The 22,641-nt window shown below is 35.4% G+C and overlaps 1 protein-coding gene across 1 annotated transcript in view; it reads right to left on the bottom strand.

Annotated features, from left to right (window-relative positions):
• Positions 1 to 22,641, bottom strand: part of TBC1D19 (TBC1 domain family member 19) — a 49,020-nt gene that overhangs the window by 6,200 nt on the left and 20,179 nt on the right. The window contains exons 7-16 of the mRNA XM_030947587.1: positions 21,885 to 21,931; positions 20,229 to 20,339; positions 19,332 to 19,404; positions 18,499 to 18,537; positions 15,513 to 15,625; positions 11,762 to 11,836; positions 11,232 to 11,294; positions 4,757 to 4,841; positions 2,478 to 2,522; positions 1,249 to 1,281 (exon numbers count right to left, since the gene is read on the bottom strand). Coding sequence (XP_030803447.1) covers positions 1,249 to 1,281; positions 2,478 to 2,522; positions 4,757 to 4,841; positions 11,232 to 11,294; positions 11,762 to 11,836; positions 15,513 to 15,625; positions 18,499 to 18,537; positions 19,332 to 19,404; positions 20,229 to 20,339; positions 21,885 to 21,931 — 684 coding nt within the window. The remainder of the gene's footprint in view (positions 1 to 1,248; positions 1,282 to 2,477; positions 2,523 to 4,756; positions 4,842 to 11,231; positions 11,295 to 11,761; positions 11,837 to 15,512; positions 15,626 to 18,498; positions 18,538 to 19,331; positions 19,405 to 20,228; positions 20,340 to 21,884; positions 21,932 to 22,641) is intronic.

Raw genomic sequence — 22,641 nt, 5'->3', positions numbered from 1 at the left:
CATAGGGGCCAGAAAAGCAAAGGGTGTTACCCGTGCTCATGTTTTTAATGCTTGAAGATGGAGGTGGAAAACTTGTCAGTGTGCACATGTACATAAAGGCCTGGGGGGTAACAGAACAGCCTCTGACAGCTGGCACCCTGACAGTGAATGCATGCAAACAGGAAAAAGGGTATAGGATTTTCGTAAGGACCCAGACACTTCCTCACATAGCAGCACAGCATGGAATACAGCAGATGCTCTGCTTGGTCCCAGCCACTGTGGCCAGTCTTGAGCTACATTACCATCTTTCTCCTGCCTTACTTTTCACCCTTCCTCCTCCTCAGAGCCAGCATATTCTGAGCCTGTGCAAAGAGCGAGGACAGGAGGGAGGGAGGAAAACTCACACCTCTGTTTGAGAGACACTGTTCTCAAGGGCAGAGTCAAATCCAAACATTTTGAAAAGCAGTTCACACAGAACAAGTGAACGTCTCTAAGTGAGTCCCTAAGGAAGAGTTTGTATCTTAAGTGCTCATTACTCCAAAGACTCTGGATTCCCTACTCAGGTTCAAATTTGCATTTCATATTTCAATTCCATTAATTTAATGATTGTGTCTGATCATTAAACTTCATGATTAGCAAAACATAGCATTTTAAGTATAATCTGAAAATCTGCTTGCTCTGTGATGCAACGAACATCTTTGATAAACCAAAAGAAAAAACTGAAAAGCCAAAACATCTAATCTCACATCTGCAATAGCTGCAATATGTCTGTAACCCCAGATTTTTCTGCTTTTTTTCCTAAAAATCTTGTTGATATTTGTGCTTTCCTCTATGCAGTATATTAGCAAGCATTATTTTATGTCATGGTCTTTTAACACCTCTTGTAGGTAAATGTAGAGAGCAACAGGCCTTTCAGATTATTTATGTTTTTAAGAACTTTTTTCATAGGTAACTTGGTCTACCCAGAAGTGAAACACAAGGAAAGAGCACTTTGTTGGTAAACTTTATTCCTCTATTCATACACATTAAGATGTGTAGCTTAGCTCAGCTATTAGCTCTCAAAGAAGGAATTCTCACATGGCAGCAAGCTGTAATACGAGTAAATAAAACAGCCCGAAATTTTAAAAATTATATTCAACAATCTGCATACACAAAAAACGATAAAAGCACGTACACAAGTTTAAAAGTAGCAGAAAAGTATATACAGCTTTAAACTTCAACATGAGGAAAAGCAATCCTGAGGTTTTAGCTTATGAGAGTCACACTTACCATACATAGAAAAGCCATGAAAAGGAATTACACCTGCAAAACAAAAATATTTCTTTTTTTTTGTTCTTTAATAATCCTCTTTATGCATGCAAACAATATTATTCCTCCTCGCATTATCAAATTGTATTCTGCCTACATCAGGAATAAAGTATTTCCTTGTTATTGCACCTGCACAGATCTCCATCTTGTACATACCTAAGTACAGTATCACCTATGTCAGTACAACCAATGACATGCTTAAACACAAGCTATAATTCCTAGACAGTCAAGTAAAGCTCAGTTTCCATGAAGTTGATACACAGAGGCTTTGCTGATATCAGAACCTAAATTCAGATAAATGACAACCCATAAATGTCATGCACTGACAAGAATGGAATAGGAAAAAAGGGAGGCCAAGACCTCTAGTAATTCATGTAGTACTCAGATAGAACATTCACGGTACTTGGCAGTTGTAGCATGACAGAGCTTGCTCCTCCTTCCCAGCTGATCTTAGCTCCCATTCACTAGATTTTATATAAGACTGCTAAGAGGTGGCTGCTTTGGCAAAGATCATAAGAACAATGCTTCATGGCTACAAAGCTGCAGGAATTGCAGAGGCAAACACAGAAAAAAGTGAAACAAAAGAACGCGCTGCAACTGACTACACTGAAATACAGAAGACATAAAAGACAAGGCCAGAGACACAGATTTAAGATTGGTGACGTAAGGCCTTGAAAGCAAGAGGAAAGAGCTTGAAATACAAATGGAGGGAAAGGATTCAATAAGGGATTGAAATGGTCAAGGTAAGAGCTGAAGAAAACAACTTTAATAACTGAAGTTATAACAACAGCAATGATATTAAAATTACATAGATCTGTTTTGTCAACACACATTTTGAAAGGAGAAGACTTTAGGGTGTGGTTTGTTAAGTACTGAAAAGCTGGGAGGTCAGCCAGTTTCAGCATTTATCATTCAAATCCTCTAAGTGCTGATACAAGACTGAATACAAGCTGCTGTATCACAAGTTGTTTTCCTTCTCCTCCCCACACATGAACACAAACTCTGTTTGTGATCACTAACACCAGGCTGAATGTGGGTTTGGAGTAGCTGCCATCCAGCTTACTCCTTTAATGAATTTCACAGAGTAATAGCCAAACATAACTTGTAATAGAAAAAGAAAATATCGTGTATTTGAGGAAAAAAAAATCCTTCCAAACTACCACTAGAGGAGGCAATAGTATAATTCATACCATTTGGAGGATAGAAAACAGCATATTCTTCCATTCCGAGTTTTCCTGTGAAGCATCAAATCACAAAGAAAATGTCATTAAGCTGTAAAAATGTATAAAGATTTAAACAATTTAAATTAAAAAGTAGATTTTAAGTTACAATTACAAAAATCATAACTAATTACATTATTGACCATCTGTCATTGTCTAAAGTGTGGCAAGCAATGCAATGGGACAGGTACAATGTCAGATACAGAACTGAAATGCAGCACCAATAAAGAAAAATGACAAACAAAAAAGAAGAGGAAAATTTCAGCAATGCTGTTCCATTGAGATTCTATCTGGGTGTGTCTTAGGAGCTCCAAAGGTGTTTGCTGCAGACCTGGAAGACAGTGAAGCTCTAGGAGGGAATAAGGGCAGACTGACCTAGGGACAGGAAAGGTCTTCAAACAGATACAACCACAGATAAAAAATATTTAAGGCATCATTAGGTCTGCAACAGAGGAAGATGGATGTTCTGATGTAACAAACAAATATTTAAGTAATCCGCTGGATACAAAAGAATTAAGTGAAGAAAATCACTGATCATATAACTTTTTTAACTTCCCTGCAAAATTAACACATTATATTATTAAACTTTATTTTAACTATAGAAATTAATAATCCAAAATCCATTAATAAAATTTAACCATTTATTTAGAAATATAAACATTTTATTAAACATAATTACAACTAATTAAAACTTGCAATTATTTTAGTTCTAAAATGAGAACATTCAACTAAAAATGTAATTAATTACATGAAAATTTATAGAATATTCTGTATAGAATATTCTGTGTACTCTTTAGCACATGGAACTTTTGTCAGGTTCAATGGAATCTGGACCTTGATATTTTCCTATAGCATAAACTGACTAAAATGAAATAAAAATTAACTTGCAAAATTCCTGCCTACTACCCCATGAAAACAAAATCCAGTATTTTCCAATTATACAAATGAGTTGTTTCATTAAACTAAAAATTATTTTCTCCTTTTCCTTTCAACAGTTTGCTTGTTGTGCAGCCAAGAATTATAATCTGGGAAGATGAGTATTTTTAGCATAAAGTACATCTCTTGGAAAATCAGCTAAAAATAGGACATACAAGCCTTTAGGATTTGCACTGCACAGATTTAGGTATCAGCAACATCATTCCCCAGGATTTGTCTAGGAATATGCAGGATGTTCTCCATTGCTGTGTTTCTGGGCTGCCACAGTTCTGTGTCTGAAGTGAGACCTGGGATCTCACTGCTATTTTGCTCTCAGGTGAGCCCTTTGTTTATTTCAGGGAGTTGGTAAAGAAAACTCCATCATTCAGTGGAAGACAGTAAAAAAAGCAGTAAAAAAGAAATTAAAAGATTGGAAAACAAACATTACTTATAGCAACTTAAGAGGCAGCAAGATGAAAACTCTCAGCAGAGGTCCGGTGCAAAAAAAGTACTTTGGCTAAATACACAGGCACCAGGAACAAGGAAATCAATGGGGATGTAGAAGATGAAGGTGTATAGGAAAAAATGTGATTGGATTACTGAATGACTCAAGAAGGAAGGCAAAATTAGGAACCTCTAGGTAAAATCAAGGCAGGTGAGGTTCTAAGACGCATGGAAACATCCAGAAGAATGGCATGAGAAGCTGGCAGAGAAGGCAAGTGGACTGAAACAAGAAATCTAAAGATTGTTAAGAAAAATAATGAGACCTCAAGTCAAAGAACATCCAAAAATAAGCTTACACTCTGGAAGATACCATGCTTTTTTAAAAAAATCAGTGCTAAATATGCTTGGTAATGCTCTACTTTCCCACACTATTGAACAGAGCCCACAGTTCTTTAGCAACATGTTCTGCTCCTGTCTACAAATATTTGCAAAACTCACTGCTTTGCAAAGACAACATTTTATAACAACTTCCAGTTGCTGAATTTATTGGAGTTGCAGAGGACAATATTGTCTATTTAAATGTCTAGCTCTAATGAAGACAGGCATTGTCATGATTTTACCATATTGTCATAGTTGTGTTTCATTTCTCCTGGTAAAACACTGCAGAACTATATACAGGAAACTGGAGTAAAAGAATAACAGTGCAATCTGCAATCAGCTTCTAAACTGTCATAATAGAATCTATGCAGAAGTCAGCTGGATACATTTTTATTAACATTCTTTAAAGGGTAGTGTACTAGGTGTAATGAACACAAAGCAAATTCACATACTGCATTAGTGCATCAGCCAACAAAAATCTACACGATCTTTTTAAAAACAACTGTTTTTACCTTGTATGTATGACTTGGGTGGGGTAGCACTACTGTAAGTAAAGTGCTCCAGTACAGATGTATCTCGGGAAAAACACAGCAGCACCTGCAGAAAAGAAAGTCAGCTGATTAGCCAGATCAAAGCAATGTCAAACAAATTTAATGTCTCAATTAGCACCTATTACATGCTATTTAAGAGAGCCAATAAGGTTGAAAGCTCTTCACCACCTTAGTTTGTTTTCCTCCTCAAATTTCCAGGCTCACTTTGAACTTGCTATAATTTTACATTCACATTCATTTGTTATCAGTTTTATATCCACATTCTTCAACCCTCCTCCTTCCCCCTTAGCAGGTGTTCATCCCCTTCTGCTACAACATTAGTGACTGTATGTGTACCTGGCTGCTTTTACAGCTTTTAGACTGTTTTTCAACTCAGTTACTATGACCTGGGGATGTTCTAGTAAGTGAAGAACTTACATTTGCTTTCATTCCCAGGACGTTTACAAAATGTTTGCATGCAATTCAGCTCTTCTAAAAAACAGATCATAATGCTCCACCTTGTATCCTAAAGATCAGAAATGCACACTGTATACTCTAAAGTATATCTGGGTTTTATTGTTTACATAAATGAAAAAAACTGTATCCACAGCAACTGAGTATAAAATTAAGCAGTAAAAGCATTCATAGAAAAAAAAACACAATAAAGCATCTCATCCTATCTGGAGTTGTAAAAATGGTAGTAATTAGTACTGTACTTAAAAATCTTCATGTTTTCACGCACTGAAAGGCTGCACTATGAAGAATGTCCCACAAGAGGGCAGACGTAAGGCAGACTTCGACTCACTGCTGACTTTTGTACACCTGAATCCCTCTCTGTTGGGGTTTAAGCCCAGCTGGAAACCAAGCATCACTGACACACTCACTCAACTCCCTCCCTCTCTCTCTCCATCCCGGTGGAATGGGGAGGAAAATCAAAGTAAAACTTGTAGGCTGAGATAAGAACAGTTTAGAAAGAGAATAATGGCAAATGATAAAAATAATGATCATAAAAGACTAATGCCAGACCCTTCCCAAACCCAGATTGCCCACCCAATTCTGGGTTACTCCCCCCAGTTTCTATACTGGGCATGACATTCTGTGATGTGGAATACTCTTTCATCACTCCTGGCTATGATCCCTTCCAGTTTCTTTTGTGTACCTCCTCACTGGCAGAGCATGAGACAAGGAAAAAGTCCTTAGGATAAACACAACTTAGCAATACCCAAAATATCAGTGTGTTATCAACACCATTCTCATTCCCAATCCAAAACACAGCACTGTAACAGCTACTGAGAAGAAATAAACTCTACCCTAGCTGAACCCAGGACACTGCTCTTGAAGATTTTAAGAGTTTATTTTAACTGTAGTCAAGGTGTAAAAGGAGGAAATGTTTCAGTACATAATTTATTGTGAATAAAAATGAATTAATTTTCCCTTCCACTAATTGGTGCAAATATCTTCCACATATCAGCATTTGTCAAAAGGAAACAAGCAAAATGACACACCTGACTATTACTGATTTTTTTTATGGAAAGAAGGTTATATTTTGAGACTTCTTTCTTTTTTGAACCTCAAAACTATTTCTCAAATACAAACATCTTTTAAAAATGAATAATACCTTCTTTATCTCAAACAGTTTAAGCTAAATATTATTTTTCTGCAATACACAATCATGTTAATAGCTGCCAAAATATCACTGACAATAACAATGCACAGGCAAATGTAATTCTATGTGTATGTTAACTGAGGTGAACAAAAGAGAAACTAATCTGAACAGGACATAAACTATGTTTTCTCACAGGGGAAAGAATGTAACCTTCATTTGAGGCCCTCTTTTTTAGGAATACATTGTCCAGTACCAGTATCTGGAAGTCTTTAAATGAAGACTCTGCATCTTTATAAGTGATAGACTCTAGCTCAAATCTAAGTTATGACTATACCCAAAAAACTCTAGGCAAGGTTATTTGCACGTATTCATTCTGCAGGACATAAGACTAAACTATTCAAATTGAACTTCTGGTCTGAAATAAAGAATTTACAAATCTACTAATCCATGTGTTATTTTCCTCATTAACAAAATGACAGTGCTAAAGAAAACAATGGCCCTTTTCAAATACAGAAATTTTAACCAAAATATTGGATATTCATAATCCAACTGAAAAGAAAACCACTGAATTAAAATCATTGAGGGAAAGAAAAAAAAATCCGAAGTCAAAGCTTTTATCAAAAAGAAATTACTTTATTAAAAGTACCTGTATTTTATTTCAATAGTTATGAAGAAGTAATAAAAATAAGTAAACTTTGGGAAAAAGAAAGCAAAGATATTAAAAGAATTAAATTATGTCATTTCACAGTGTTTTTCCTGAAAACAGTTGTATGATACTGAAGAGGTACCAATAATGCAACAAAATATCCTCATCATTATTTTAAGCCCAGATTTTCTCATTTTGATGGACATTTCATCTGTTCCACAACACACAAAGGACACACTCTACTCAATGACTTGGAAAACTTAAGAGGCAGTAACTAGTCATGAAAAAAAGCCATAAACCCAGAGCAAACCCAGAATTAATGTATCTGGTTTAAACTAACATTTTCATTATCTATCTTATTTAGCCAATATTTAATTCCATTTATCATATTAAACAATAAATAATATCCCATATCACAGTGACTCATACTACAAAATTTTTCCAGTGGCTATAGAACAAAATAATTTGGCAGTAAAGCATTTGCAAATTAGGTTGGAAGAGGAAATTATCAAGGAAAATTGATAACTTTTTTCTAGAACAGCATCTGAGGAATACCACAAAATAGCAATCAAAACTAGAGCAACAAATAATTAGAAGTTTGAGATATTTTCTGCTTCAAAGCCCTGCAGTAAACTAGCCATATAATTTTTCAGAGATTTTTGGTGAATCTTCTTCAAACTACTAAAGATAGTTTAGTCTTTTTAATGATTTTCATTCTGCAGCTACTCTTTTAGTCAGTAGAGATAAAAAAAAAGGAAAACATTCAACTGGGTTATATATTGAGAATGATGAGCAAAATCTATTTCTGATTGTCTTAAAACAAAAAATTATATCATATACTAGTTCAAAGTTCTGCATAGTTTATAACCCCCTGTCTACTGCAAGTGTCAGTTAATGACTAAATAATGCCACAGTAGTCTACATAACGAATGAAAAAGAAATAGGAATCAGATTTTCACATCCCAAGATGAAGACACAGTATTAACAATAATGAAGATCATCTTTGACCATTAAATCAAGAAAAATTCTTACATGTAAATATTTAGTGAACAATTATCAATGTTTGAGTTGACATTATTCAGACAGTTTGCAAATTTCACAAAATCACAGAATAACTAGGTTGGAAAAGACCTTCAAGATCATAGAGTCCAACCCAGCCCTAACACCTCAACTAAACCATGGCACCAAGTGCCACATCCAGTCATCTTATTGATTCTGCTCATCCATCCAACCATTCCAAGTCTCTCTGCAGAGCCCTCCTACCCTCCAACACATCGACACACACTCCCAGTCATCTGCAGATTTACTGATGAAAGACTCAATCCCCTCATCCATGTCATCAATAAAGACATTGAACAGAACTGGCCCCAGCACAGACCCCTGAGGGACACCACTGGTGATTGGCTGCCAGCTGGATGCAGCACTGTTCAACACCACTTTCTGGGCCCGGCCATCCAGCCAGTTCCTAGCCCAGCACAGAGTGCTCCTGTCCAAGCCATGGGCTGCCAGCTTTTCCAGGAGTGTGCTGTGGGAGACAGCATCAAAGGCCTTGCTGAAGTCCAAATAAACAACATCCACAGCCTTTCCTGCATCCACCACGTGGGTCACCAGGTCATAAAAGGACATCAGGTTGGTCAAACTCGACCTACCTCTCCAAAACCCGTGCTGGCTGGGTCTGATATCCTGGCCATCCTGTAAGTGCTGTGTGATGACACTCAGTATAAACTGTTCCATAACCATACCTGGTAGAGAGGTCAGGCTAACTGGCCTACAATTATCAGGATCCTCCTTCCCACCCTTTTTGTGAATGGGCGTCATGTTAGCCAGCTTCCAGCCATTTAGACCTTCACCAATCAGCCAGGACTGTTGGTAAATGATGGAGAGTGGCTTTGCAAGCTTGTCTGCCATCTCCCTCATTACCCTGGGGTAGATCCCATCTGGTCCCATAAATGTTCTCCACACACTCTAAACATTTCCTGGACTGCCTCTTTTCTGCTGTATTAAGTTCCCAGCAGATGTCTGGTAGGTTAAAGTCACCTACAAGAACAAGGGCTGGTGATCCTGAAACACTCTCCTTATAGCTGCTGCTTATAGAATAAGGTGTCCACCTCTTCCTCCTGGTTGGTTGGATGATAACAGACTCCCAGTAGGATGTCAGCCTTGTTGGCCCTCCCCTTAATTCTCCCCCATAGGGACTCAACTTCATCATCATTAGTTTCAATACCCATGGTGTCAAAAGCCTCCCTAATATAAAGGACCACCTCTCCACCTCTTCTCCCTTTCCTGTCTCTTCTGAAGAGCTCATAACCATCCAGTGCAGTACTCCAGTTATGTGACTCGTCCCACCACGTTTCCATGCTGGTGACTACATCATAGCTTTGCTGCTGTACCATGGCTTCTAGATCTTCCTATTTGTTACCCATGCTGTGTGCTTTAGTGTACGTGCACCTCAGCTGGGCTACTGATTTCACTCCTATCTCAGGCTTACCACCCTTGGGCCTGCTTCCAGAGAGCCCAGCTGCATCCCCTTCCCCCTTCAAACCTAGTTTAAAGCACTCTCAATGAGTTCCACCAATTCATGAGCTAAAATCCTTCTGCCCTTAACAGAGAGATGGGGCCCATCCAGTTCCAGCAGGCCAGGTGCCAAAAAAGTTGCCCCATGATCAAAGAACCCAAAATTCTGCCAATGACACCAACCCTTGAGCCACTTGTTGATAATGTGGGCTCTCCTATTCCTTTCATCGTTTTTCTCTGCCACCAAAGGGACTGAGAAGAACACTACCTGCACTCCTGCCCCATCAACCACTTGACCCAGTGCCCTAAAGTCCCTTTTAATTGCCCTGATGCTCCTCTTTTCAATCTCATCACTGCCAGCCTGGAGTATCAGCAGTGGGTAATAATCAGAGGGCTGAACCAGACCAGGGAGTCTCCAAGTAAAATCCTGTAGCCAGGCCCCAGGGAGGCAACAGACCTCCCTGCGGGATGGGTGTGGTCGATATATGGGGCCCTCTGCTCCCTCAGAAGGGAGGCACCTACAATGACCACCCTGATTTTCTTTTGATGTCAGTTGTGGTGATTCATCTGACAGATGAAGCATAACTGGGAGGCTCACTGGGCAGCTCATTTTCTTCTATGTCATCTGGCCAACCCCCTTGATTCAGGGCCTCATACCTATTCTGAAGTAAGCACCTGGGTAGGTGATGAGGGTTGAGAGGAAATTTTAATTCTGAAACAAGTGCAGATACAGATCTTGATATTGTGTCTATTTTAAAATGAAAATGTCATAATTTCATGAGGTTATAGTTTTAACTACTAATGTTTAAATGCTGAATTATAAGCAGATGTGCTTGAAAAAATAGTATGCTTAAACAATACTGCATATTTTTATATCTATATGGATTAAGCAGCATTAAGGACAGTATCTTGCCTAGTTAAATTACTAGCAGTTTTATGTATTCCCATCAAAGAAGAAATTATTTCATTTCACATAGCTCTAAACAAAAAATTAAGCAAGCCTAACATAACAGATATGACTAACGAAATCAAAAGCACTGCAGAAATGTTAAGTTTGCTGCATGACAGTTATGTTGACAGTGCAATCAACTACACATTAGGAAATACATAGATGTAATCTCCTTCTAATTATGGGCACCCGATAGGCACCAACAAAGATAATTCTTTATAAATTAGCTGGATTCTTGATTCCTAGAAACACTTTAGTGATGGGAGCAATCCTACAAGTAACCGTACCTGTCACTACCTTATTTAGAATCAATGTCTTTAATTTAAAAATATGTCAATATGCTTATTGCAATAGGTCACCATAAAGCAAGAGGATATTTTAAATGGAACCCTGAATATACTTCTCATGACTTAGTTTTTCTGTATACACAACAACTTTTAATTGTTGGGGGTTATTTACTGCAAAGCTGGAAAGGGGAAAAATATGGCTGACTTTGTATTTTCCAGCTTAGTGCACTGGAAAGACATTGTGTATGGCCCTTCATAGCAGGAGTTGTAGAAGCTTCCCCGGCTTAATCTGTTTAAATGTCCAAGATTGCTATGCAGAAGAGAAAGTATACACAGTGAACAGATGTATCTGCCCCACTGTACTCTGCCTTACAAAGGCAGTTCTCTCTCCAAGGATGATACAATCCCACAGAAATATACCTCCTAGGTTTTCTAACCAAAAAATAGTTACATACCTGATATAAATAATCCTCAAATACAAAATAGTAGTCATCGTTGCTTGCTGTCAGCTTTACATCCTGTAATAAAAAAATACAAGACTTTGAAGCTAAAAGACCTTTCTTCAGACTCCCATGGAGGCTAAACTTAACATGGTGATAGAAGACACTGTTTCACTTTCATTCAAAGAACTATAGCTAAGCTTAGACTCCACATTTTAAAATTAAAAAATGCTGTATTAACTTGATGATTAAGTATTCAGAGTTGAAACTTGAAATGGAAGTAGTCATACCCTGTAGGTTCTTTCTCACAAACCCAGTTACTCATTCAAATGACGATATTCCTTTATGACTTAACAGTTAACTCAAATGTCTTACACAAGAGACAACACTGGCACAAGGAATAAGTTCATAATAATAAGTTCACACTAATGATTTTTACACTTCTCAAAACCAAACCATCTAGTATTTTCTTTGTTAAAAAAACCAACAACAAGATACAAGTGTGATAAGCACATAAATTACTCACTGTTTAGTGAATTACTTACTTTGTAAATCAGGCTGTCCACTAAAAGGTTGTGTTGAATCACATTTGACTTAAGCTGTTCATAATACAAGATGTCCTAAAATTAAGAATATTACCATCATCTGTCTGAGACATGACCTGAATTTATATTTAAAGTAAAAAAATTAATTTTTTTAATTAAAAAAAATTAAAAATTAAAAAAAAGCAATTAAAAAAAAAGAAGGATGCGTTCAACCGAAAAAAGCACTGCATGTTTATGAAGCATCTACCATGGTTTGTGTCCAAAAATGTGTTACATTTCTTATGTTATTTTAAAAATTTTCAGTTATAAAACAAAAATCTTACCATTTTCATCTGATTCAACATTTCTTCTTTGTCTGCCGAATTTTCATGTAACATTGATTTGTAAAATTTTTCTCTCTCAAAAACATGTTGCATTTTTATATAGACTGCAGCTTTTCTGAAAATTATAGGTGGTATAAAAATACCATACCTCCAAATATACTTATCTTTCCAAACTGAAATTAAGTACATTTCAGGATTGCAGTGAGCAGCCTTCTTGACCTTACAGAGCCACATCCCAAAACATTCACATTGTATCCACTTGAGAGCATAAGGGAGCTCTGAAAGGAGCTCACGGGCAAGAGAGAGCAGTATCTTTCAGCAGAACCCAGCAAAGCTACTTTAAGCAGTATCTGGACATTCACTTTTTCTGAAATAAAGGTTGGGATTACTCAGCAACCTCTGGGTCAGCACAGTCCACCTGTGTCCTGTCACGAAATCCCTGGCACTAGAGCTACACTCACTGATGAACTACTGGCAGGTCATGACCCATTTTTAGTCACCCTTGCCATGTGATTGCACTTGCCTCTCAATCTACCCAGGACAAAACAAATACCTAATCAGATTACATAAAGAGAAAACAGACAGAAGAGTTAAAGGAAGACCCTCCCTGTGAATTCTTGAAGAAGGTCCAAAGCTTACTCTCCTTTTGCCAGAGATCTGTGAAATCTACTTGTAAAGTACATCCTTCTGCAGCCAAAGATTATGACAGTCTGTTACTGTAACTGGGTTTTCTGCTGTTTGAATGGTACAGTGGGGACTTTGGCTACTGATCCTAATCTCAAAAACCTTCTGATAAGGCAGAGATACATAATGTCCCATTATGACATTCCTACATTCCCCACAGAACTGCAGAAATACTGTGATTTATCTTGGCGTCCACGAGTATTTACCTAATTTTTTTTGCTGACATAGAAAACATTTAGAAGTAGTTTTGCTATATACAAGATGAGTTTTACTAAACACTTTTACTTACTACCTCACCTATTTATTAAGTTTTTAAACTTTGGAAACTACATTCAGTAATACCTATAGCAAAGTAAAGCACTACTGATTTTTCCATGCCGGAATTTTCAGCATTAAGATTTTCCACCTATTAATTCAAAAAAGGGGGAAGAAAAAGCCTATCAGATAATGAACAAACTTCTTTCCTAAGCACTGTTTCAGCAGCATGCAGAGACTAAACAATTCTGTAACACTATGAATAGAAGGAAAAAAAATTAAACAGATTCTCAGTAAGTGTGTGCCATCCATTTCGTGCAATGAGACACACATCCCACAGGAAATAACTGTGATTCTCTGATTCAAGATCATATGATTAAAATATATATACAGCAAATTGGACTGTTTACACAGACAACATTAACTGTGACACCGTTCACCTTCAAATGTTTGTCTTTGCAATCCTAAAAAGGTTCTTTTAACACAGCTTCTCCAAAGTGTACCATTACAAATGAAAACTGAGAAACAATTCATTGTCAGGCAATGTGTTTATACATTTCTAAATAGTCCTGCATACAGAGCTCACAGTTTATCATTTTTATTATTACAATGCTAGATTGTTAGTATCATTCCTTGCTTGGCTGTGTATTAGCTTTATACAGAGGCTGAGCTTTACTGAATAAAATTGTCCAAACAACAATATTGGATGCTAGCACACACAGTGCTGCCCATACCAAACCCTCATAATGTTTCACATCAAAGAAAGGAAATTCACATTTCATGTGATTTAGATTCATACAGCTATAAATGTAATAGAACCTAAATTGCAAATCAGAAATATTACAGCAAGGAATGTCTGCAGACAACTCAGCTCCAGCAGAGGAACTATTCACAAGAAAAGAAGTATTAGATAAATCCATAAAGCCTATATGAAATTCAGCAGATCATAAAGCAGCTACATGTATATGGACACTGCTTTGCTATACTTCACAAAAAAGAAAGCCATGTATTCATTCTATGCAAAAAGAACATCTCTTGGCAGTAGTCACAGCTTACTCCTGTGTAAGAAACATTAGTTAATGCAATGCTTAAACTGAACCATGGCTATTCAACTTATAACACAGCTGTGGTAATCCACGTGCTGTTCTATCTGATCCATGGACAGCTTGCTAGGACTCATTCAGAGAATTGATCTTTTAAATGAATGTACTCAAAGTTCATAAAACAACTTTAACTTAGAAGCCAGGATAAAAAATTCTATGCAAAAATAGTCTTGGAAAAGAATACAGAAGATTGACAGCTGTTACATTAGGAGAACAGTTTCAGTTTTGCATGAAGAAAAACATTTACATGCACTTTACCTCACAGCTTAAATTGTTTTCTTCAACATAGTGTATCTTGTTCCAACTTAACAACCTCTGTTTTCTATGAGGACTGAGGGTCCATTTTGTATTTCACTGTTTTTCAATCCTTTATTTCAACTATCTCAAAGGAGTAGACTAATTTCCCAGTCTGCATCACTTTATCTGCCCTTACCACTTTGTCTCAATGTTATCATTACCACTTTCTAGCCACTCACCCTCATCTTTCTAGACTTCCTTCAGCATCCTCACAAAGTACTGTCTCACCACTAATTCCTTGCACACAATCTACTCAGTTCAGTCTCAAGGCTCTGGATCTGGCAGAATGTCTCTTAAATGAAAACTTCTACTGCACTCAATCTCAGAATAAGGTATGTGTTTAAAATAGTTTCTTTTTCATCTACAGCTGACAAGTATCATTTGCAAAGTGTGTAAAAAATTATCACAAGGTAAATTATTATGTACATATAAAAGCCTCACGTCACAGTTTCCCCAGTTACGCAAAGACCTTAAAGAGGGATTTAACTTTTTAAGGTATATTAAACATAATAACTATGGCATGGCTTCAGATACTAGAAAAATTTCATTGTTGAGGACTTGCATCAAATATAAGGTACAAAGAAAAATTGTTGCAGTACAAGGGAACATAGAAACAACCCACATCTTACTAGCTCCTCTCTAAGTCTTTTTGATCGTACCTATGCAGAGTATATGCCACAATAAATAAAGCAACTTATAAGATATGTAAGTGCATATGATGACAGGGTCAAACAACCATGAAAAAGCTTTTTATAAAACTAAGCAAAGATATGAGCAGTTCAATCTTCTTCCCAGGTATTTTTTCTTGTCCCTTCTAAAAAAATCAGCATCATATAGGAAAATCTCAGGAGTCAGTCAGATCAATTGAATAATTTGTTCTACAGTATTTTGCTCACATATCTATTAAAAATTAGGAAGAGGGGCAAAGACTTCAGAGCACAGAGCTTTTTAAATCACAAAATGTTTATCAGTTTCTGTGACAATTCAGTAGAGCATTTCTATTTTGGAAAAAACATCACTAGAAGATATCTGCTTGCACTTTTGTGTTCTCACCTAGTCTTCACAGTTTACTCTCCCTTCACTACTTACCTCTGGCTGATTGGAAATGTTAAGAATGAGTGCCCACAGATCAGCTCGGAGTGCTGTTGGACATCCCTGACGAACATACTGCTGAGCTGCAGCACTATCTTGCTCTGCTAACACTGTAAGAAACAAAACAGGTAAAGAGTTGATGTAGTGTAAGACTTCCATCAAATACCTCAATTTTTAACTTCAAAAACTGGCTTAACATGCTGTAAGCATTAGCTAATAGGCAAATACGGAAAAGATCTCATTTCCACATTGCAATTTTTAAGTAATTCCTTGGGAAACAAGGCAATTAGTATTAATCAGCAAGGCTATACTAAATTTTTGTCATAAAATAGCACTTACTATGTACACATGACTATATCAAGGCTAGTTGCAGCTACTAAGCTGGCATCATGCAGAACAAGCAGCCATTTATAGCCACAAAATACTCCTGGCTTAACTATGAGTGGTATCTCAGTTCAAACAGGAGATTGTCACTCATTCTGGCTTTTTTTGTGTCTTCCATGTTAACTATATGAGTATCTTCACAGATAACTGTGGGGCAGAAATTTTCCATTCCAGAGTGTACTGTCATGTTCTCTCATTATTGATGTATTTACTCTAGAGGATAAAGACATAAAAAGATATTGGTTTGCCTTCATATTGACATAAAACAAATACTCTACTGCTGACAGGTCTGCTTATTTGGGTCACAGTTGTGAAGCTTCAGGCTACTCTGTCACAAGGGCCTCATGCTGAATACAGTACTGTATATACCATAGAACAGATTATCTCGTTCCCTACTTCAATCTATAAACTTGAAAGAAAAACATCTTCAGCTATTGTAATCTGGTAAAAGTGTACCTCACCAAGCGTGTGTGATTAACTGTACCCTGATACCCAAAATGTCTTTCACAAAAGAGAGAGTTGGGAGAAATTTCTGTGTTATTATCTAGACATTACATCGGTGTTCGACTGCTACTCCGAAGTTTCCAAATCCACTTCCTCTAATTTTTCTGAAGTGTCTATGAAACAGCTCACTTTTCTGTATCTCATTGAATTTGATATTCACAGTATCTGCTCTGCTATGACTTAGAAGGATGAGGTTTGGAATTAAATATCTATCTAATTGATTTTTCTTTCCTTCCCTTTTTGCTTAAATACTGAATAGACCAGCTTGCCAAATATTTGTTTAACTTGCAGAGCTCTAACACAGACATTTCTGTGATCCTTTGTTCCTGCATGAAGAGGGCAAAAAAACCCCATTCCTACATTCCCCACAGAACTTCAGAAATATTGTGATTCATCTGGGCATCCATGAGTATTTACCTTATTTTTCTTACTGACATAGAAAATATTAAGAAGTAGTTTTGGTATATACAAGATGGGCTTTACTAAACACGATAAAATAAAATCCTCAGACTTGGCAGCAGATCTAATATAAAAGCAAAATCAACACCTCAGTGGCAAACAAAGTCATAACTAACACCTGTTAGAGCATGCAGCAGGACTCCCACTGAATTAAAAGGGATTTCAGTTTTTGGTCAAGCTAAGGTATTCTCTAGAATAGAGCCTCTCAGTATAGACAATATGACGAATATATACATATATATATATATATATATATATATATATACACATATATATATATATATACATGACAAATATGAATGACAATGTGGAGTTGAATGAATGGCTCAAGAAGTCCAGAAAATATAGTTTATTTGGAAGAATGGGAAAAGAACAGAGAGGTGGACAGTACCTAATGAGTTGCTCTTGGATTAGAAAATTGACAAGATTAGAATTGACAAAATTAGAAAGATTACAACAAAAGAGAGAAAGAGAGAAAGAGAGAAAGAGAGAAAGAGAGAAAGAAAGAAAGAAAGAGAGAAAGAGAGAAAGAGAGAAAGAAAGAAAGAAAGAAAGAAAGAAAGAAAGAAAGAAAGAAAGAAAGAAAGAAAAAAAGAAAGAAAGAAAGAAAGAAAGAAAGAAAGAAAGAAAGAAAGAAAGAAAGAAAGAAAGAAAGAAAGAAAGAAAGAAAGAAAGAAAGAAAGAAAGAAAGAAAGAAAGAAAGAAAGAAAGAAAGAAAGAAAGAAAGAAAGAAAGAAAGAAAGAAAAGAAAGAAAGAAAGAAAGAAAGAAAGAAAGAAAAGAAAGAAAGAAAGAAAGAAAGAAAGAAAGAAAGAAAGAAAGAAAGAAAGAAAGAAAGAAAGAAAGAAAGAAAGAAAGAAAGATCATTGTTTTGCTACTGCAACAAAAAAATCAGGATGAAGCACTACTTTTGGGACAGTATCCTGCCAATTTTTTCCTTTGATGCTAATGTTCAGCAGGGATCAGAAGAGACAGTAATGAGTAAACATTGGTGTATTTCAACCATTCCTTGTATGCTTCTTCTATAAGCAAACTTAAACTATTAAATTATTTCTTTTAACTTCCCCTTCCTTTTGTAGGTTATTTCTTAACCTACAAAAACAATCCTGGAACTTTTCAGAAAAAGCAGTATAAAGAGACAAGTAAGTGAATATTCCATAGTGGCTAATATGGAATACTAATACTAATTGCTAATACTGCAATATCCTGCAATTGCAACTGATTATTAAAAAGACTATTCTGACACAAAGGCATAGATAACATTACAATATTGAGATATTTGTGTGCAGAGAAGGGACTCCACAGAATTTTGATTTTAAACTGAAATTCATTAGTGGAATAAGTTAAGTTGCCACCAAAAAGATGTCTATGTGCTTCCTGCTTTGTTTTTATTGAAATACCTGTGGAGATTTTTATCTGATAGCTACTGGTAGACTGCAAATGTTTGCATTTCTGTCCCTGTCCCTGTCTAAATGATAACAGTATTAGTGATTGTCTATCTAAATTACAATGGTATTACTGATAATGCTTTGTCCTAGTCTAAGTTTTTAAAATTCTAAGAGGTCCATGCAAATATAAATTTACTAAATGCATTCTTAACTACTCAGAGTTTATTACAGATAAAAACAGATCCATACCTTTCTGCCCAACACGTACATGTTCATTTTCAAAGAACTCTAGAAAATAAAAACACAGAAAAGCATGGCAAAAAATAAATGAAAAAGACACCCCAGCTGATAATGTATTTCATATTTTTAACACACATAATTACATTCAGTTGCTATTTATTACTAATATCACTACAAGTTAACCTGCACCAGAGTCAAAATTCTTTTTCAAAAACTAATTTTCTGTTTCAAAAACACAAATATCAAAGCAGCACTATACTACACGATTTTCAAGTAGGCAAGTTTCCATTTAAAAAGAAAAATCCCATGATACTATAGTGATTTCCATTTTTATGTGGAAATACCATTTTAAAGCCTCTTCCTAGAGCAACAGATTCATATATGGAAAACCAACAGAGATTTTATGCTCTTTAAGTTACTGAATGTTAATATATGGATATGTCCTGTAATATTTTGACAACAGTTATTTTAAGTGTTTGTATGCATATATGTATATATATATGTATAAAAAATACACCTATCTGTTAGCTGGATTAACATTTACTGATAATTTTTTTATTTCTGGAAACAGGCTATGTGGTAGATCCTGAAGTGTTCAAACATGTTAAAATTAATGTATTCTCTACTTAAGATGATGACTTTAAAACTTCTCCAAATCTGACTCTTCATATATGCAATGTTTTCTATTATTAGCTATATTTTACTATGAAAATCCCTACAATCATAGTTACAGAACAAATATTTATAGTTTACTATGGAAAAAATACACTTTTTTAAATAACTTCGAAGGATTCTACTCATTAGTGTTCTGTCTGAATGAGTGGAGCATGGCATTAGCTTACCAGGAGGCACTTGTGCTGAATCATCAATACCTAGCTGTCCTATATTTAAGCCTAGTTCACTAAAGTCTTCTTTCTGAAAAGGAACAGAACCATAACAAAGTAATTAATATGTTTAATTCTCTAAATCATTTGAGATTTCTTTTGAAAGGCTTAATGTGAATATTTTCTGAACCACATTAAGTTCTTCTAATGCATACATTTGAAACAGAATCTCACATCAATTCTTACTCTAGTTTTAGATATAAGCCCCAGTCTGCATGTCAAGTATGAGCTACACCTGGATGTAGTGAAGTGGTGAATGAAAGATTGGGTTTAGGATCTCTAATTCCCATCTCTTTTCCAACCCAGGGGAAGGTTTTGCTACTAGCACATAATCTGCAAGAGCCTCATCAGTGAAGCATTGAGAAAAACTCTCCCATATAAGACACTAGTCCTCAAACATTTATTTTCATTTACAACCTGACAATAAAGGGATTTAAAATTATATTGAGAAGAAAGTCAGAAGCTTTCTCATTGTCAGGCTACTGATCCTGTACAGAATCTGCAGAATTGAGATGTGCTACAAGTTTGAAGTTTCTTGTACAGAAGAAAAATGATTAAGTGAATAACATGTACAGAAGTGTATTTTTGGCACAAATTAAACCTGTGTAGCATAAAATGAAAACTTCTCTGTTGGCAGAAATTTTACTGGTTATGTTTTATTTTTCATTTAAAACATTTTTTTCATAGAATTTCTTTATGCTGTGTATTTTAACTACATATTTAGATCGATTTTCACTTTCAAAAGGAAAAATTTATGATTATACTAATATTCATTTTTATTAGTTAGAATAATTTTCATTAGAAAGAAAAAAAAAACTCTCAGAGAAACTTCTTATAAGAAAAAAATATACTTACCAATTCTGGAATATCTTTAACTTTTAAGGGAACCTGAATTAATCCCAGATGATTTCTGAAACTAGGCTGCTCTCCATTTTCATAATTTGGGTTTCGAAGATTCATCAGTACCTTAAAAATTGTAGCTCTGTCATTTCTTGCTTACATTCAGAACTCTTCTCAACATCATCAGCATTACAAACAGAACATTCACCATAAAATAATTTCCCCCAACTTATATACATATATATGCACAAATGATCACATTATACCTCAACATTTTCAAAATCAAAATGTACTGAAATTTTTAAGGAAGCTAATATAGTCTACTTTGAAAAGTCAGCTCAATAAAAAAGCAGAAATAATTTTTAATATACACAATTAAGTGCTGGCTACATAGTAATGTCTTGACTAAAATTTACTTTCTCATTTAAGCTACACCAACAACATATTTGTGACGGCTGCAGTATCCAGGATATTCTTCAGCATTACTTTTCTCTGAAAGAATTTTTATCCATCTTCTTACACAGGCAATCTTACAGAGCTTCCAAAAAAAGTGCTACACAACTTGCTACTAAAATAATGCTTTACTAAATAATAATATATCAAAATATCTTCTTTCATATAAGAAAAAGAAATTACAGAATTGAAAACTTAAAGCAAACATAATTTAAAGGACAAGGAATCATCTGAAGGTAAGTACCTGCGATGTATAAAGGAATTTACAGTCTCTTACATATTGTTAACCCAAGGTATAGGTTTTTATATGATGTTGAACTGTAAAGATTCTTTCTACCATGAATTTCCAGCTCCTATGAAATTCTCTCATAACATTGTACCTCTACAGTTCTCACTCTTGTAAGTATTCTAATACCATATAATCTCACTGTCAGACTTGTTAATTTAAAGAAACTGCAAACTCTGGAAAGAAAACAGCATAAAAGAAAAAGAGTGATCATGAGGGTCACTAAATAAAGCTAATTATTTACAGATCTCAGATTAAAAACACACCATGGCTGTTAGTACAATGATGGAAAACAAAATAAATAAAATATTTTCAACATTATTTTGATTAACTGAACAAAAGGAGTGATATGTAATAAGTACTGTTTTACTATTACGTTCTTTGCTTGAATCATAGAAAATGATGAATAATACTGACATTTAAGACTTTAAAGATTCCATAGTCACCAATTTTTTAATGGTCTAGTTTGATCATATACAAAAGCCTTGAAATTCCACACAGTCCTGTTTCATGTTTGATTTTTTACAACCTTCCTAGATGACCTACAATTACAACTGCATACAAGTCTGCAATCAAACAGTCTATTGGCTTCACATATTGTGATTTATGAGCTCAATATATTGGGATTGAAAATGTAAAATGGTTTACAAAATCACTTGAGAATTGCTCTCCAAGGAAAAAAAATTGGGCCCAGACTATGCTTTAGAGAAGTTTACCACAGGTTTAATTTAAAACTGCAGTTAAAAAGTAAAAAAGGGACAATAGCGTTTTGTTTTGTAAACCAAACATGGATTCATAAAAACCATGCCAAATTTCACTTGCTACAAATAACAACTAGTATGAAATACACTTAGCAATTATTTTTCCCACTTCATATAAAAGACTATAATGGATACAAGCCAATGGCTGAGTATTGTTTCATAGAGGCTTACCTCAAGAAAATCTTTAGGTGCATAAACAGGCCGGAAAAGACTTAGATCTGAAGTAAGATTTCAATGACACTATGTTAAAACCAAAAGATCAAAAACAAATGTGCCATATTTATAACACAATCTAGCAATTTAAATAACAGATTAGAGCGAAGATCAAAATAACATCCTCACAAGTATCATGGCAACAACTACCACATATTCTGTCATGATTATGCTACTGATAATTGCCTTATTTTTTTAAACCTCAGATAAATGAAGAGGAGGGTGTTCTTCAAGGTCCCTTCCAGATCAAACCATTCTATGATTCTGTGAAGAGAACAGCAGTCACAGGAAGCTTTTACTTAATCCTCCTAAGTGTTCACACTGAATCACTTCTAAGACTTAGGAAAGATATGATTTTCAAAAGCAAGGTGTTTTTCAACAGATTAGATTATTGAATTACACACACTGCTGTCAAATGAAAACTGGGGAGCAGTACTAAAAAATCCATAAAAAGTGTTTGCCATCAGAGAGGTGGTAGTGTAATACAAACCAGCACCTCTGCAAAATCCTTTTTAAGGAACTTGGCTATGAACTAGCGTGAGAGTTAGCCTTGCTTTCCCCAAGTAAGATATCCCTGATTATTCTGTGAAAGAGTTATTTTTATCTTTTGTCAAGAAAACATCTGAGCTTAATTATCCACAGTTCTGAAGATTTTCTGTTAGCCTAAGTTTACAATAAGAGGAGCTGTCTTCTAGTTGAATAACTCTCTAAAGCA

Source organism: Camarhynchus parvulus, chromosome 4, assembly GCF_901933205.1.
Source record: "Camarhynchus parvulus chromosome 4, STF_HiC, whole genome shotgun sequence".
Taxonomy (NCBI): Eukaryota; Metazoa; Chordata; class Aves; order Passeriformes; family Thraupidae; genus Camarhynchus; species Camarhynchus parvulus.
This window is presented reverse-complemented; position numbering and strand designations above follow the sequence as displayed.